This window comes from Urocampus carinirostris, chromosome 4, assembly GCF_059441175.1.
Source record: "Urocampus carinirostris isolate Australia breed hairy pipefish chromosome 4, RoL_Ucar_1.0, whole genome shotgun sequence".
In the NCBI taxonomy this organism is placed as follows: Eukaryota; Metazoa; Chordata; class Actinopteri; order Syngnathiformes; family Syngnathidae; genus Urocampus; species Urocampus carinirostris.
Window position 1 is genome coordinate 9,883,688 of NC_142352.1, and position 18,172 is coordinate 9,901,859.

General features: G+C 40.7%; 1 protein-coding gene across 2 annotated transcripts in view; it reads right to left on the reverse strand.

Moving 5' to 3' along the window:
* Window positions 1-593: 593 nt before the first annotated feature.
* The window catches only part of bbs4 (Bardet-Biedl syndrome 4), a 31,600-nt gene continuing 14,021 nt past the window's right edge, over window positions 594-18,172 (reverse strand). For both annotated transcript variants that reach the window (XM_088333608.1, XM_088333609.1), the window contains 12 exons: window positions 17,279-17,390; window positions 17,016-17,088; window positions 15,114-15,167; window positions 14,912-15,039; window positions 12,194-12,248; window positions 11,065-11,133; window positions 7,452-7,604; window positions 3,338-3,509; window positions 3,179-3,248; window positions 2,191-2,335; window positions 1,908-2,112; window positions 594-1,110 (listed from right to left, as the gene is read on the reverse strand). In XM_088333608.1, coding sequence (XP_088189734.1) covers window positions 968-1,110; window positions 1,908-2,112; window positions 2,191-2,335; window positions 3,179-3,248; window positions 3,338-3,509; window positions 7,452-7,604; window positions 11,065-11,133; window positions 12,194-12,248; window positions 14,912-15,039; window positions 15,114-15,167; window positions 17,016-17,088; window positions 17,279-17,390 — 1,379 coding nt within the window. In that variant the 3' untranslated portion in view covers window positions 594-967. The remainder of the gene's footprint in view (window positions 1,111-1,907; window positions 2,113-2,190; window positions 2,336-3,178; window positions 3,249-3,337; window positions 3,510-7,451; window positions 7,605-11,064; window positions 11,134-12,193; window positions 12,249-14,911; window positions 15,040-15,113; window positions 15,168-17,015; window positions 17,089-17,278; window positions 17,391-18,172) is intronic.

Sequence of the window (18,172 nt, forward strand, 5' to 3'; positions counted from 1 at the left end):
CCTCCAGGGTGTGAAGCTCAGCTGCCACGTCCCTTCCACCTTGAAGCTGAGCACTGGAACAAACCCAGCCCCACTCATCATGAATGCAAGATGCGTGGAGAATCCACTCCTTCGGACTCCTGGGTGTGCACATCTCTGACGACGTCTCTTGGTCTGCCAACACCAGGTCTGTGGCCCAGCAGCAACTCCACTTCCTGATGTTCCTCAGGGTGACTAACCTGGAACAGAAGTTGCCGATTTCCTTCTACAAAGACACAGTTGAAAGCATTCTGGCATACAGCATCACTGTATGGTATGCTGGGAGCACGGCAGCGGACAGGAATAACATACAGAGACTAATCAACACAGCCCAAAAGATCACAGGTTGCTCTCTGCCCAGTCTAGAAGACATTGTTGGCTTGCAATACTGGAGTAGAGGAATTAATATTTTAAAATTACAAGATAAATTAACTCTCAATAATATATTGAAAACAGTGTGTGTTGTGTGTGTGTATGGAATTTGACTTCAAACCTTTATCCAAAACGTAAACTATAAACACAAAGAGTAACGAATTAATGCACGACTAAATAATTTAATCTGGAACAAATTACATACTTGTGGCATTTGGTGGGTAACAAATCACTATTTGCAATGAAAAAACTCTTTACCCAAGAACCCTATAAAATCAGCCTATCCTGTTGGAACTCTGATATTCATCCTAGCAGCATGAGTTCCCAGTCAATCTATAGCAGGAAATTCAATCACCTCGGATACGAAAGCGAATATTTTCCGTAAACAATCTTAAACAATCACTTGTATTGTGTCCAATTTGTCACCACCGAGTGTGTGCGGAAAGCAAACCTGACCATTGTCTATTCCGGCACTAAGTAAAACTGACTGAAGCGATCCCACAAGACATAAACCGCTAAATCGACATCGGCGGGAGGAAATTGAAGTGAGACAAAGTAGAAATTCCGCAATAGAAATTCACTCCCCCGCCTTTGATTTGCTCTTGGAAGTTTTGGGTCGGGAGTCCTCTGCTTGGGCGAGTTCTGGGGAACCCGGATGATCAAAAGGAGGGGTGGGAGCATTGTCCGCATCTGGGTCGGCGTCCACTGATGCCGTGGGGCCTTGTGAGGAAGACAGATACAGAAGAGTCATATACAGGTATGGTTCAGGTGTTAAAAAAGGTGAAAGGCTTTGGAGAAAATGTGTTCCGTAGACTGTGAAACCCAACAATATGATCTGCAAGAGGCACCGCACACACAGGCACACACACACATACAAATTGAGAATTTTGCACGAAACTAAAATAATGGATTAAGTCTGGATATGTTTGTCGGTCTGTCTGAATTTAGGCTTCAGTCGGTTGCATGAAAGCAGGCTAAATTTAGCTAAGCTCAGTTACTTAGAACAGCCTGCTCCAGACCAACCCAATATCCAGGCTAAGATTATCCCCAGAGATACATCTAGCACTACTACTGTCAATCATGTGAAGAATTAATGGGCATTATAGCATATCATGTACTTTCTCAATATGTTGTTTTATTGAAGTTATCCGGCATTAAAAATGTACATATACTGACATTTCATTGAACTATTTGACTGCATAAATGCAACAGTCATTTTATAGTCATTCATGTAGTAAATCTATTGCTGTCGGGCCATGTGTTTTATTGCTATGCCTATGGGTGTTTATTCTGTTGAATATGATTATTATCCCTGTTTCTAAGATTCCAAAAAGTGGTCAAAAACTTGCAAAGTTGAATAAATCTTACGTGTCTGAGACAGGTATTTGCTTTTTTAATAGTCTGACGGCCCCTCACTCGTGAACAAGACCCTTTCATGTGTATTATGTAAGAAAAATATTTGACAAAAGACTATATTTGGGGGGTGCGCCTTTGAGTGCAGAAAGAAAATACGTTACTTGTTGGTTGTGTGACGTTCTTGTTGTAGCTGGCAGCAGACGACATGGCCTGACCCAAGGCTTGATTGGTACCAAGAGGAGCACCGGGGCTTGGCGTGGTGCTTCCTGAGCTCACTTTGGACTTGGAGCTCTTGGGTGGCTTGGTCCAAATGATGCTCTCAGTCACTTGCAGGCCTGACCCCAACTTCTGAGCCACTTCCACAAGCTGCAGCAAGGAGGCGAAGCCTTCAAGATGATGTCAATGCTTTGAGGGTGGTTATCGCTGCATCAGTGATTTGCTTACCTCGAGGTCAAAGTCAAAGCTGCCGCTGCCATCTCTCAGCAAGTTGACTTTTCTCTCCATTTCCTGGTACTGATTTAGCGCTCCCGACTTGTCAGCATGATTGTAGAGGAAGATTGCAAAGTTCAGGTTGACCAGAGGGTTAGAACTGCAAAAAAAAAAAGTCAAAAGTGATTGTATCAGATGCCAGTTGACATCTCCTTAGACTCTTTATTTTTTACTATTATTCTTCAGTTGTTCGTTATCCTGATTGCAAAAACACCTCAGACTTTGCGCTACGGTTAGTGCTGGTTTACTGCTTCATGGATTTTTACGGTGTATTATGTTCTGCATTCTAATTGGATAAACAGAAGAGGCTTTCTTTCGCCAACAAAGTTGGACCTCTCCACACGGTGAACCTCCTCAGTACCACATGCAGGTCTTTGGCGGTCCCTAGTGGATGCCTGCTGCTTTTTTAAAAATGTTTCATTTCTGTGGGTCACACCCAGAAAATAAATGCAGTTTTCCCTAAAGCCCTCATGATGCCGGCAAAGTATCATGTAAAGTGGATCGAGTCCTTCATTTATAAGGTTGAGCAATAAAACAGCAGAATTATATTTCAAAATTAGAATTTGATGTACAGAAGTTATTTGCAAAAAAACTTTATTAAGTACAGTCATTTTATTTGTTAAACAAATACTTGAGCCTGTAATTTGGATTTTTTTCTTGAGTATTAAATAAATCAATCAATTTTTAAATAATGGTTTCCACTTCACTGGTTTTGGAAAGCAACGCTCAGCGAAAAACGAGGGACTACTTTACTCGACAAATTCAAAGTCAGCAAAAGTAAATCACTGAAAGAGTGCATATTGACCAATAATAAGCACCTTCAGGAGAAAAAATGCGCCTCAGAGGGCGCCACCTCTTGATAGGTGGCGAGCCGGCTCCCGTTGTTCACTTCAGAGAACCTGTTCTTAGAGCTGCCATGTTCAAGAACGACATCATTACTTACTGGTCCAGCTTGACAGCTTGCTCGTATGCTCTGGTGGCGTTCTCCGCATCATCCAAGTTGGTCAAAGCCACTGTCATCAAATGTAAACACTTCATCAAGCAAACCTAGAAAAAAGTGAGCTGGTGCAGAAAATGTTTCCTTAGTCATGGGTGTCAGTACCTGCCAGAAGCATGTAGAGCTCGCCAAGTGGCGGGCTCAGGTTGATGGCAGCGCTGAGGAAGTGGAAAGCAGAAGCATACTGCTGCATGGTCAGGTGCACCAGACCCAGGTTGTACAAGACTTTCCAGTCAAAAGGAGACAAGTAGTGAGCTCGCTTCAGGCAACTGATGGCCTGCCAAAAGGAAAGATGGGGGAAAAAAGAGACGTCAGAGGAAACCAAATAACCCCAATAAATAGTACATACGAAATAAACTGCTCACAATATTAAATCCAAGACTACAAATATATATGTTGTATTTTGTGCGCCTTATATACCGCAAAATATGATGGATAAGATTGGAAATGTATACAGTAAAATAAAGGTCTGCATCACTACAATAATTCATATGGTATACTACCATATACAGTATGTGCAATAGTTGATCAATTGATATATATATATATATACACATCATCAGTGACCAAAATCACAAAACATAGGATTCAAACCGGGGTCATGGTGGTAAGACCGGTAACATTTTTCCACTGGATCACAACTGGTACAGATGACATACAAAAAGGCAGCAGAGTTTGTCTCATTATCACACTATTTGCACGGTGCCTGAATCACTTATTTGCTTAGTGCATTTTGTTCTGCATTATGATAGGCAGTGTCTGAAACTTGTGACAAAAAGTTAACGGACACCAGGGCAGACAACTCTGAAAGGATGCCCGCCCAGCCATAAAGATGCCTGCCCCATTTTTCACAACTTGAAACACAATAAGACGACTAATCGCAAAAAAAAAAAAAAAAAGATTGTTGCAAAGTATTAAGGGATTGATAATCAGAATATATAACAGAACAATACTTTAAAATAAAAATGATTATATATCTACTTATCACATTCATTGCCTGTTTCTGACATCGCTGTTCTCCATCTGCCATCAGTATGTACCTGTATTGACTCATCTTCATTCATGCAATGTTTGCGTTGCGTCGTCTGCTACAAGCCACGTGAACTCCTCTTTCCACGATGCTTTTAATATACGTTTACGTTTTGTAGCATCATAAATTTTGTTAGCTTCTTTTGAATCTTTCTTCTGGAGCTGAGGTTTTGGCTTGATTCCTAACCACTTATCTATTTTTCTTGTGTTCTCTGTGCGTCAACTTTGGAAAATGATATGCAAACGCGCGACCTGATAACGCTCGGGAAAGTCCGGAAGCACAAAGTTATTCGATGCAGGCTTCTGATCGGCTGCAGAGTATTCAAATTGCGAAACAAACAGAAATTCCAAAATTTCCAAACCGAAAGAAGATTTCGAAATCGGAATAAAGCAAAGGTTTGATTTGAAAAAAACATCTGCTTTTTTTTTTCCTTGAAAAAGTTGTCGGCCACCCGGGCGGAGATGTTTTGTTGTACGGCCAATGTCAAAGATGCAGACGTTATTTAAGACACTGTTATAGGTTTAACAGTCTCTCCACTTATTCAACTAGTGGAGAGCATCCTGACCAACTGCATCACTGTTTGGTACGGCAGTATCCCAGCCATGGACTGACGCCTGCAGAGAGTGGTTAAGAACGTTCAGAGGATCGCCAGGATTCCACTGCCCTCTCTGCAGCGCATATACCACCGCAGAGTTCACAGGAGGGCTGCTTCTATCATTAAGGACCCCATCCAACCACAACACGGACTGTTTACACTCCTACCCTCAGGACAGGGGTACAGGAATGTGAAATGCGGGATAATCCTTCTAAAGAATTTATTTTACCCCTCTGCTATCCGACTCTCAAACGGCTGGTGATCGAAAAATGCACCACAGACACTTTATTACACTACAGACACTTTAAATTATACCATACTTGGACTATTCTTCTATTCTACAGTCAGTTTTTATCTTATTGCCTTCACTCATCTTGAGTTAAGCTTGTATTTTTATCTTTTTAATATTCGTAATATTCTTTTATATATACATGTGTAGAGTTACTTAGTTTTATTGCGCTGGCAACTGTGCGGACAGCAAAGTAAGAACAGGGAATTGTGATTCTTTACTGTGCATATGTCAATAACCACTTTGTATCTTGAATCTAATGTTTCAACAAAATAGCTCTTTTACGTACGTATATATTTTAAACTGCAATGTAATTGACACAAAGTGGAGAAACAAAATACACTATGTGTTTCTGGCACTGTGAGTAAAAATAGAGTTAATGAGGTGGGCAGGTAGGCAGCACGGCGGCGCTGTGGTTAGCGCGTGTGCGGCACAGTTCTCAGGTCATGAGATCGAACCTCCTGTGTGGAGTTTGCATTTTCTCCTCGTGCTTGCGTGGTTTTTCCTCCGGGCACTCCGGTTTCCTCCCACATTTCGAAAACATGCATGTCAGGTTAATTGGCCGGTCCAAATTGTCCTTAGGTGTGAATGAGCGAGTGAAATCTCTGTCCCTATGTGGACTGCGACTGGCTGGCAACCAGTTCAGGGTGTCCCCTGCCCACTGCCCGAAGATGACTGGGATGGGCTCCAGCACCCCTGCGACCAGTGTTCCCTCTAAGCTGCGCGCGTGCGCAATTGCGCACTGCTCGCACATTCTCAGCGCACAAGAAAATCTAGCCAGCGCACAAAAATGAGGGCTCAAAATTACTTATTAAGAAGCGACTTAAGTCAAAGTTACAGTGCATGAAGGTAAAAATACACGGGTTCCCCTGACGTTGTGTCCTAAATGCGATTTTTTGAAGTCGAACGAAGTTGAGTAAAGTTAGTATAGTATGTCGAGAACCGGCTTCTTCGGCTCGGCTCACTAAAAGGAACCGGCTCTTTTGGGTCCTAAACGGCACTTCAGGTTGTTTTTGCTTCTTTAATCCCAACATGACCAAATATTAAGTAAAATTATGCACAAAATGACTTAAAGGAAGGGGGGAATAAAACAAAAAAGAAAGAAATAACAAAATGAAAAAGTAGTGAAAAGCTGAGAAAAAAAAGAAACAAAAGGAAGAGAAAAAAGAAGGAAAAATTTAGAAAAAAGCCAGAAAAAAAGAAAAGAAAGAAATGTACGAAAAAAGTAAATAGAGAACAAAAAGAAAAAAGTAACTGCTCGGAAAAATAAACACAATGATATTTTTTTAAAAGGAATTTAAAAAAAAAGTAGAAAAAAAAAACACAGAAAAAAGAAGAAAAAGTTTGTTGCATTGAAATAATTTCCAGTTATATCAAGTGAATCTTGTCGCCAACATTGTACTTCCACTAAAAAGTGTGATTAAGTACAGTTCTGTATCTTACAACTGACTAAATAAGCCCCCGAAAATGTTAATATTATGCGACAAGATATATCAGGAAATAAAAAGAAATGGATATCTTGTGAAAGAATTGTAAGAACAAACGACGTTTGGAGGCCGTACAACCTTTGCAATAGTACATGAGTAAATTCATTCAAAAGAGAAAAATATATTTGCATTGCCGGAAACTCAGCAAAATGTAACTTGATGTCAAGTTTTGGACATGTTTGATAATGAATTATCTTGCCACACTTGGGATTATGGTGGCTCACTGTTGTTTCAAGCTTTGCTCACCGACTTTGTGTGAACGCTCAGACCCGTGGAAAATTACAGGGAACATTGCCCGCGACCCTACTGAGGATAAGCGGTGCAAATAATGGATGGATGGAGGTGGTCAAGTATTAAGTGTTGGTGCTCCCACCGCCGCGACACGGGTTTGAATCCCGTTTCATGCAATGTTTTGCAAATATGATTGACTGATCAATTATTGAACTAATATACAAAAGTGCCAGAATTTTGAATTTGGCTTTTGGTCTTCACAAAGAAAAAAGATCAAGTAGGGTGGCATTCTGTGATTTCCACCTTGGATTGTCTTATCTTAAAAGGAATCAAAGACAGCATGACACATAAACATATTGAATAAGACATAGCGAGCATAAAATCCCTGATCTATGTGTGACGCATTACATTGATTAAAAATGACCACAGATTGAAATGGACGGATAAGAATAGCCTGATTATTTACAGTTGATTTCTCTCTGAAAAAGCTTCTCGTCCCACTTTTCACAGACCACAACATTATGCAAATAAACCCTTTGTTGTGGTTTACGAGGCGAAGAGTGTCATCCAGGTAAAACACGACTTACAGCAACGTATTTCTTTTTGCCGAAGAAGCACATGCCAATGTTGTTCCAGAGTGGCGGACTTTCAGGCACAGCGCAGGCGGCAACCCGATACTTGTTCATGGCCACATCAAAGTCCCCGTGGGTCTGCATCATACTTCCCGCCGCCAGGATGGCCTGCGAACCGAAGCCGTCATTAGCGAGCGATTAGAGGAAGATTTTTTAAAAAGGATGAACGATGGAGGGCATCAGCTGACAAGCGATGACCTTTTTTCCTTTTGTTTCGGGATGATTCCATGGGATGCCTTCGCGGAGGCTGATGAAAGCGAAGGAAAACAAAGATGATCTTGCGAAAAGCATGCCTTCTCTGTCGGGCTCCGGTGAAACCGGAGAGAGGCATTCCGCAAACCAAGGTTGGGGAGTAACGGAATACATGTAATGGTGTGATTAGGAGAAAAAAATCGGAATTGCGGAGATTATACAGGGAGTGCAGAATTATTAGGCAAATGAGTATTTTGACCACATCATCCTCTTTATGCATGTTGTCTTACTCCAAGCTGTATAGGCTCGAAAGCCTACTACCAATTAAGCATATCAGGTGATGTGCATCTCTGTAATGAGAAGGGGTGTGGTCTAATGACATCAACACCTTATATCAGGTGTGCATAATTATTAGGCAACTTCCTTTCCTTTGGCAAAATGGGTCAGAAGAGGGACTTGACAGGCTCTGAAAAGTCAAAAATAGTGAGATATCTTGCAGAGGGATGCAGCACTCTTAAAATTGCCAAGCTTCTGAAGCGTGATCATCGAACAATCAAGCGTTACATTCAAAATAGTCAACAGGGTCGCAAGAAGCGTGTAGAAAAACCAAGGCGCAAAATAACTGCCCGTGAACTGAGAAAAGTCAAGCGTACAGCTGCCAAGATGCCACTTGCCACCAGTTTTGCCATATTTCAGAGCTGCAACATCACTGGAGTGCCCAAAAGCACAAGGTGTGCAATACTCAGAGACATGGCCAAGGTAAGAAAGGCTGAAAAACGACCACCACTGAACAAGACACACAAGCTGAAACGTCAAGACTGGGCCAAGAAAAATCTCAAGACGGATTTTTCTAAGGTTTTATGGACTGATGAAATGAGAGTGAGTCTTGATGGGCCAGATGGATGGGCCCGTGGCTAGATCGGTTAAGGGCAGAGAGCTCCAGTCCGCCTCAGACGCCAGCAAGGTGGAGGTGGGGTACTGGTATGGGCTGGTATCATCAAAGATGAGCTTGTGGGGCCTTTTCGGGTTGAGGATGGACTCAAGCTCAACTCCCAGTCCTACTGCCAGTTTCTGGAAGACACCTTCTTCAAGCAGTGGTACAGGAAGAAGTCCGCATCCTTCAAGAAAAACATGATTTTCATGCAGGACAACGCTCCATCACACGCATCCAAGTACTCCACAGCGTGGCTGGCAAGAAAGGGTCTAAAAGAAGAAAAACTAATGACATGGCCTCCTTGTTCACCTGATCTGAACCCCATAGAGAACCTGTGGTCCCTCATCAAATGTGAGATTTACAAGGAGGGAAAACAGTACACCTCTCTGAACAGTGTCTGGGAGGCTGTGGTTGCTGCTGCACGCAATGTTGATCGTGAACAGATAAAAGCACTGACAGAATTCATGGATGGCAGGCTTTTGAGTGTCCTTGCAAAGAAAGGTGGCTATATTGGTCACTGATTTGTTTTTGTTTTGTTTTTGAATGTCAGAAATGTATATTTGTGAATGTTGAGCTGTTATATTGGTTTCCCTGATGAAAATAAATAATTGAAATGAGTATACATTTGTTTTTTGTTAAGTTGCCTAATAATTATGCACAGTAATAGTCACCTGCACACACAGATATCCTCCTAAAATAGCTAAAACTAAAAAAGCCCCACTCCAACTTCCAAAATATTCAGCTTTGATATTAATGAGACTTTTGGGTTCATTAAGAACATGGTTGTTGTTCAATGATAAAATTAATCCTCAAAAATACAACTTGCCTAATAATTCTGCACTCCCTGTAGTTCATGCGTTTGTTACCTCCCGTCTCAATCACTGTAATGTACTACTCTACGGGTTTCCCGAAGTCCAAAATCAAGAGTCTTCAGCTGTTACAAAATGCTGCAGCGAGGCTTTTAACTAAGAAAAGACAGTTTGATCACATGACCCAGATTTTTGCTAACCTGCATTGGCTCCCGGTTAGCTTAAGATGTGATTTTAAGGTTATGTTGGTATACAAAATCATGCATGGACTTGCTCCTTCGTATCTTTCAGATTTAATTTCCCTCTATGTTCTGGTCCGAAGCCTTCGCTCTGAAAATGCTGGTCTACTAGTGATCCCAAGAGCCAAGAAGAGAACCGCAGGTTCAAGTTTGTTCTCCATTCGGGCACCGGTGTTGTGGTATGCCCTTCTCCCTTAAATTCGATCTGCAACCTCAGTGGAACCGATTAAATCTAGGCTAAAAACACGCTTCTATTCTATAACATATGAATAACCTATATTTCCTGTTGACAATATCTGTGTACTATTTGTTACTGCAACATCCATTGCAGCCTGGCTATCCTGGAAGGATTACATTATCTGTGGTCCCTTCGCAATGTTTTTTCATTTTCCTCATGTTAAGGTTTTTGAGTTTTTCCTTGCCCTCATGTCGGTTATAGATCAGGGGATGGTGTAATAATAGTCGATGGTTTGCAATAATCTGTGGTCTGTGCAGCCCTTTGAGACTCCTTGTGATTAAGAGCTATACAAATAAACATGATTTGACTCAACTATTCTGTTACGGTGACCAAAAAAATTCATCAAAGGACAGGTATATATAGTTATAAAAGGATTACTTTGCGGGATTAAAGTTTTAGTAAAAAGTATATTTACATATGAATAATGCACCAGTAGACAGATTGTGTCTATCAGAATTTCAGAGAGAGATGAGGTTGTAAATTTGGCCAACTTACACACTGTTTTACATGAAAAAGCACTTTATTTTTTGTCCGTATTTTATTTCTCCTTCAATGTAGCACTCAATTTTTGGAATTGGATCGAGCTTGCAGTCTCGTGAGGCTGCTTTCGCGACTTTGGGCATGGCTAGTAGACGGATGGCCAGGTATGGTAGGTTTGCAGATGGATGATGCTCTCTCCATTTTGATATTATCGCTTGCACAGTGCACTGCTTCCTGCTTAAAACTTTTATATAACTTGCCGGGCATGCCTGGTGTATTCTTTGGCCTTCATAATGCTAGTTTGTGCTTCCACAAATCTCAGAGCAGGACCATCTAAACTGAGACTTAATGACACATAGGTGCACTTTGTTTGTTATTGTTAGTCATTTAGGTCGACATTGGATCTTTCAGAAGTCTTTAAGGAGTCAGTTGGCTGAGCTTAAATGTGGCAATATGATAAAAATATCTTGGTGGGTGGGCAATACTTTGCTAGTCCTTGCAGTTTACTGTAATCAAAACTGCTCTATAACAACTTTGATGCTAAGAAAACCAATTAGCCGGAACCAAACAATACTAAAAAAAACAAAATACATTTTGGAACAATACGCACACATGGAATAAACTAGAGTGCCATAACGGCAAGACAATGAAGTGTAGTATTTCAAGTTGTATGTACCTTGTAATTATTTGGGTCCAAAGTGAGGGCATTTCCAAGGTGCTCAAAAGCCTTTTGGTATTTACCAAGCTGGAAAATAAGATAACCACAAAAATTGTATTGGTATTAAAATATGGGAGCCCGTTTGAGAAGTATATCATGCTTGCTCTCACATTTAATAAAATACTCTCACACGAGCATAACTATACTCTCATACATACACAGTCATTCCTATCCACAACAACTACTCTACTCTCACACGTACTTCTTAACTCTCATACACACAACTATACTCTCGCACACATACTACTATACACTCATTTTTAAATGTTATACCTTGGTACTTTTGATAACCATGGTGATGTACACTGATCTGTGTCTTTATCACAGCTCAACGTCAAACTGGAGTTGCTTCCAGTATAATAGTATGTGACAGAGTATGGTAGTACGTATGTGATAGCCTAGTAGGGGTATATGAGAGTATAATAATATGTGTGAGAGAGTATAGTAGTGTGTAAGAGAGCATAAAGGTATAATTAAAAGTAAAAGTATAGTAGTGTGTGCATGAGAGTATAGTGGTATGTGTGAGAGATTATAGTAGTGTGTAAGAGAGCATAAAGTTATATGTAAAAGTATAGTAGTGTTTGTATGAGAGTATAGTAATATGTGTGAAAGAGTATAGTAGTGTGTAAGAGAGCATAAAGTTATATGTAAAAGTAAAAGTATAGTAGTGTTTGTATGAGAGTATAGTAATATGTGTGAGAGAGTATAGTAGTGTGTAAGAGAGCATAAAAGTATATGTGAGAGTATAGTAGTGTGTGCATGAGAGTATAGTGGTATGTGTCAGAGAGTATAATAGTGTGTGTATAAGAGTATAGTAGTATGTGTGAGAACGTATCCTAATGTGTGAATATAATAGTAGTATGTGTGAGAGAGTATAGTAGTGAGTATGAGAGTAAAGTAGTAAGAATGAGAGAGTATAATTCGTGCATGAGTATGACTGTTTCTGTATGGGGCTACATTTGTGCATTTATGATAGTATGATGCTATTCGTGAGAGAAAGTATGATTTCCTTTTCAAACGGCCTCTCGTATTAAAATACAATGTGTTCCCATTGGAGATATGTTACGGATGAAATGGTTTGACCTACTGATAGAAATAGCAGACCAAGAGTTGTCAGTAGCTCAGTATTCTCTGGCGAGAATCTAAAAGAAAAAGCCCAAAGAAAAACAAAAGAAAATTAGGTTTCACCAACTCCTGTAATTTTTTTTTTTAAACACACGACTTTCTTTTTAGCAAGCTTAGTTAATATTCGGGGATCGGGCTGATTATCTAATCCGGAACCTTTCACTGGGATAATGACATGGTAACGTGGGGGACAATCGTTCTGGTGAGTCTCCTTTAAGACACAACAGTGTTGGAGTCTTGATTAAATAATTTACAGCCACCGGGGGGGCAAACGAAATGAGCACCATGATACAGATATAGTTACCTTATTTACAACCGAGGCTGATGTTTAAATATTCAAATTCAATCCAGAAGCAAGCAAACCCAATCAATAACGAAGTGAAAACGACCCCTGGGGTGAAAATGTCACGGTGGAAACTTGATGACACAAAAAATACAAGAAAACATTTACATTAATCCCTTGCTGTATTGTTTTCGCTACTTGCGGATTTTCATCATGTCATGTATTCTGCATTTTGATTCGCTAAACAGTCGCCCGCTCCTTTTCTGCTTGTTTCTGCCTGTGCGTCAATGACGTTGCGGTCTGAGTTGTACACAGACATAAAACAGATTGACGAACCTACATTTTGCATGCGCAAATAATTTGAAGTATGTGCAAATCTTTTTTCATGTCAAAGAAGCAAAAGGCAGAGGAAGATGGTTTCTATCGCCGCCAAATTTGGACTTCGACACGCTGTATTTGCTCTGGGGCCACATGTAGGTCTTTGCTGCTCCCTAGTGGCTGCCTGCCGCTTTTTCAAAAATGTTTGATAATGGAAAAATATATGGTCTCTGTAAAAGGGAAACAATACAGGTAGGAGAGGTAAGATCTAAAGCCCGAACCGAAATTCGAGTCGGCCAAAACAACCTCTCCTCGCAAATAAAATGTGAAAAATCAGGTTTGCTTCGGGCTCGGTCCGTTTAAATCAAGTTAATTAGTCGGGCTCAGGCTGTTCAGGCTTTAATACCTGTAGGCCCGGGTCGGGCTGGATTCTTTAGGCCGAATCTTACCTCTAGTTTAACCTTATAAGTTTTACACTCACAATATGTTAACCCATTTTGTAACAATGACAATAAAGGTATATTCTATTCTATTCTATTCTATATAAGGCTTTTAATTTTTTGTAACAACAGACATGTTTTTTGGGCCAATATGTCTTAACATTTTGGGTTGCGGGCAGCACGGCGGCGCAGTGGTTAGCGCGTGTGCGGCACAGTGCTGAGGTCATGAAATCGAACCTCCTGTGTGGAGTTTGCATGTTGTCCCCGTGCTTGCATGGGTTTCCTCCGGACACTCCCACATTCCAAAAACGTGCATGTTAGGTTAATCAGCCGGTCAAAATTGTCCCTGAGTGTGAATGAGCGAGTGAGTTGGTGTCCCCTGCCCCCTGCCCAAGGATGGCTGGGATGGGCCCCACCATCCCCGTGACCCTACTGAGGATAAGCGGTGCAGATAATGGATGGATGGATTTTGGGTTGCTGACCAGAAACTAAATGCAGTTTTCCATAACGCCCCCAAAAGTATCATGTGAGGTAAAGTATCGTGTCCTCTATCAATACAGTTGTGCAATAAAGCGAAGATATTCATCTCATCTGATTACCTGCACTGCTTCTCATCAGTAGGGTCGCAGGGGTGCTGGAGCCCATCCCACCTATCTTTGAGCAGTGGGCAGGGGACACCCTGAACTGGTTGCCAGCCAATCGCAGGGGACACAGAGACAGACAACTCACTCACTCAGTCACACCTAGGGACTGGAGAGATTATTTTTCAAATAATTTGAGCGTTTTGTAAAACAGAACATCCAAACAGTTTCGTACTTTTATTTATTTAACAAACACTGAGCCTGTAGGTTTGGTTTGTTCTTTGGTTTCAATGTATTATGGAGTATTCGATAAACAGACAAATACATGAATTAAGGTTTCTTCTTCGCAGGAGATTTTGGGAACGCAACCCCCGCGAAAAATGAGAGATTACTGCAAAAGAAACCAAACTCCTTCTTGAAAAGAGAGTAATTGTCATGATTACTGATGTGAATCACCTGTGCCCGCTCCTTTGGCGCCAACTGCCTCGGACTCTGATTGGCTCCCTGCCCCTATTTAAACCCACTCCTGTCTTTTGCCTTTTGTCAGTCCGTCTGCGAACCTCAGTTTACTCTAAGCAAGCCTTTTTCGACCCTGACTCCCACCAGTTTTTTTCCCCCGTCTGTTCCCCGACTTCGACACGTTTTTTGATCCTGACCACGTCTACTCTCCTCTCCTGGCTTTTGACTAGTTTCCGACCCCGACCACGTTTTTGCTCTCCTGTCCTGGCTATTGACGCGTTTTTTCCGTTCCCGACACCGCCATCGCTTGCCACGGAAGTCCGACTTCCGCGTTTAGAGCGACCTGCTTCCCGCACCCAGCGATCACCGGATCGTGGGTGCAACCCTTTCCTTTTTTCCAATAAAACTGAGGGAAACGTAACGCAAGTCGGTCCTGTCTCCGTTCTGGTCTTGACAGTAATCAAAATCTTTAAAGTCTTTATTACATGTCTACCCTGGAGAGCCATGTCTAATCTTGCTGCATACAATGTTTGATATAAAGACAATTCGATTCTTGGAAAAACACCTAATTCAAAGTCTTTTTTTTCTTGACAACTTACTCCACTGCCCTTTTGTACACATCGATGCCTTTGTCAGTTTCCCCGGCCAGCAAGTGAACCTTCCCGAGCATCATGAAAGTCGTGTCATGCTTGTTTAACTGTAAAGCCGCATTGAGTTCTTCCTCGGCCTGACACACAAAAAAAAAAAGAGTTTCAAGTTAGGGATATTTCAAAAAAAGCTTGGTCCAGTCAGAATACTCACATGTTTGAAGTCTTTGATGAAGAAATAGCAGACTCCAAGATTGTGACTGATCTCCTGAAGGAAGGAAGCATTACATATTCACAAGAAAGTTCAAATATGTGGGCCTTATATCCACGGTTTCTGATGTGCAGTCATCTTTCACAACGACTAAGCTCGATTTCCCTAAAGTTTGGCAAGCAGTGTAAAATGTTGGGCCCCGTAGCACAAAGCACATCACATGAAGTGAAATGATGCATATATTTGTGACAGTGCAGCTACTTGAGTGGCACAACTGTTTGCAAGCCTGGATGGAATTAGTATTTTTCGCTTTATTTAAATCAATATTGTTTTTTAGATGAATGAAGTTTTTCTTTTACAACTAGGAGACACTAAAGTTAAGTCGAGTCAAGTCATGTTTATTTGTAAAGCCATTAATCACAAGGAGTCTCGAAGGGCTGCACAGACCAGATTATTGCAAACTACAGACTATTATGTCACCATCCCCTGATCTAAAACCTACATGGGGGCAATGAAAAACTCAAAACCTCAACATGAGGTAAATGAAGAAACCTTGAGAAGAGACCGCACATGAGGTAATCCGCCTTCCAGGATAACCAGGCTACAACAATTGTTGCAATAACAAATAGTACAGATATTGTCAACATGAAATATAGGTCATTCATAAACTATAGAATAGAAGTTTGTTTTAAGCCTAGATTTAAACAGTTCCACTGAGGTTGCAAATCGAATCTCAGTGGGAAAAGCATTCCACAGCACTGAGGCCCGAATGGAGAACGCTCTCGAACCTGCGGATTTCTTCTTGGCTCTTGGGATCACTAGTAGACAATGCATTATGTCCCTTTAGGCTTTCAGACTCACAAGGTGGCAGTTACTAGTATTAGCTGATTTAAAATAATTAATAAGTTGATCTTCCTTTCATTCGACATGAAGCAAGCCCCATTGGAAATATTCTTGCCCACTGGAAATATTCTTTTTTTTTAATTTTTTTTATTTCTTAATATTTGTTTGTACTGTTCTTAGCTGGTGTCTTACTGCTGAAACAAAAGAAATTTCCCCATTGTGGGACAAATAAAGGATTATCTCATCTAATCTTATTTTATAAATACCACTTTAGAATTTAAAAGGTATTTCTTTAAAAAATAATATATACATTTTTGTGTTGTTAGGGAAGATAATTTTAGTTTATAGTTTAATTAAAAGAAAATAATGTATAACATGAGCAAGATTTTATGCTAAAGTGTAAACCTTTTATTGTTTTATTTGTGCAGTGTAAGTTACAGCAACAAAGTTATTGGCTTCAAAACATAACATAACATAACATAAACACAAATATCAAAGTCAAGGCCGGCGGGCTGGAAGTGGCCCGTATTTGGTTTTTCAACATCCCCTGAGAAGATCTTGATTCACTATTGTATTATGCACCAAGAACTGTTGTGTATTTCTTTTTACTCAACGCTACTTATCCTTGAAGAAAGTTTTTGGTTAATAGATTTCTGCCCTTAACTGAATTTCAATCCAATTATATCTAAACAAATATATCAATCGGTGAATTATATTAAATTGCCTTTTTTTTCTTTGAAGGAAATCTAGACCACCTTTGCTAAAATAGGAACTAAAGGCAACTTAGAGCGCCTGGATAACACTGGCTTCATTAATTTAGTTTTCATGTTATGGGGATTTTTTTTTCTCCAAAATAAATGTATCTTTTGTGCCTGTGCGCAGAAAAAAAGGTAAAGAAGACCCACCACACATGACAGAAAAGTGGTCTCCCAGCCCCCGCTCTCGGCAATATGCAATTGAGGATTATGGATCACCGCTGCACAAGTGCAGTTCACTTTTTGGTGGACAGCAGAATAGCCGTCAGGCCCAACAAATTTATCTTCTGACTTGTTTTTTACTTACCCAGTCTTTTTCATTGAGCCTTGCAGCTTCGCGGTAAAACTCAATGGCAGCTTTGTGCTTTCCCAGTAAAAACCTACAAGAAGACAGTCACAATGCATATGAGAAATGTACTGTCTTAACATGCTCAGCAGTGATTCTATTCGGCCTACAGCACGAACAGTAGCAGTCACGCTTGGTCGTCTAATCCTTCCTTCAAGTATTAGTAATACGGAGAGTATTAGCCCAATTCCTCATGATGTCGGGCCAGGCTCAAGCTAACTCACAGCGATCTGGCTACTTGCTTCAGATTGTCAGTACTGCTGGGATTAAGGATGGCGCAGCTCTGAAACAGCTCCAGGGATTGTTGGATCTTGCCCTCCAGGCGCAAGATTAGTGCTGTGGCAAGACAAAAATGTTAAAGAAATAACCATATAAGCTCGAAACGCACATTTCAAAAAGCAGTTAGTAAAACAGCCGCAGTTGAAAAAAAGGATAATTATTCGCAAAGAACACTCCGTAATTAAAATCAGTGCTGTTATCCCGTGATCAAAATAGTAACTGTGATGATATTTCGTGTTGATGGTACTGGATCACTGTCTGCTTTTTACTTTTAAAAGGGTACACCTTTTTTCATGGCCAAGTCCATGGCCAAAAATATATCTGAGATTTAGGCTGCGTGCCATTCTTCTCACTCTTCCTCTGTATTTGTCCTAGTCACTCGGTTTTGCACGTTCACGTGAAAATGGGATGTGTCCTTACATTTTAAACTTGTGTATGCATCAGACATATTTACAGAGAGGCATTAGCTCAGGAGATAGAGCGCTCGTCTTGGGAACAAGAAGTCGCAGGTTCGATTCCTTGGGCAAGACACTAATCCCTAATGCCCCCGATAGCAGGTAGTTGCCTTGCATGGCTGGCGCTACTATCGGTTAGTTAGTGTGTAAAAGGGAAAAATGTGAAGCACATTGTAAAGCACTTTGGGAGGTCTTCATTGACTTGAAAAGCGCTATATAAATGCAGACCATTTACATTTACATTCATGATATTTAGTTATTGCGTAAATTGTGGATATATTTCTGTATCTAAACAATAAAAGTGCACATTTATAGGGACAAATGAATTGGAATGTAATATATTTGTACTTTTTATTTAAAGTTTTTTTAATAAATGAGGGGTTT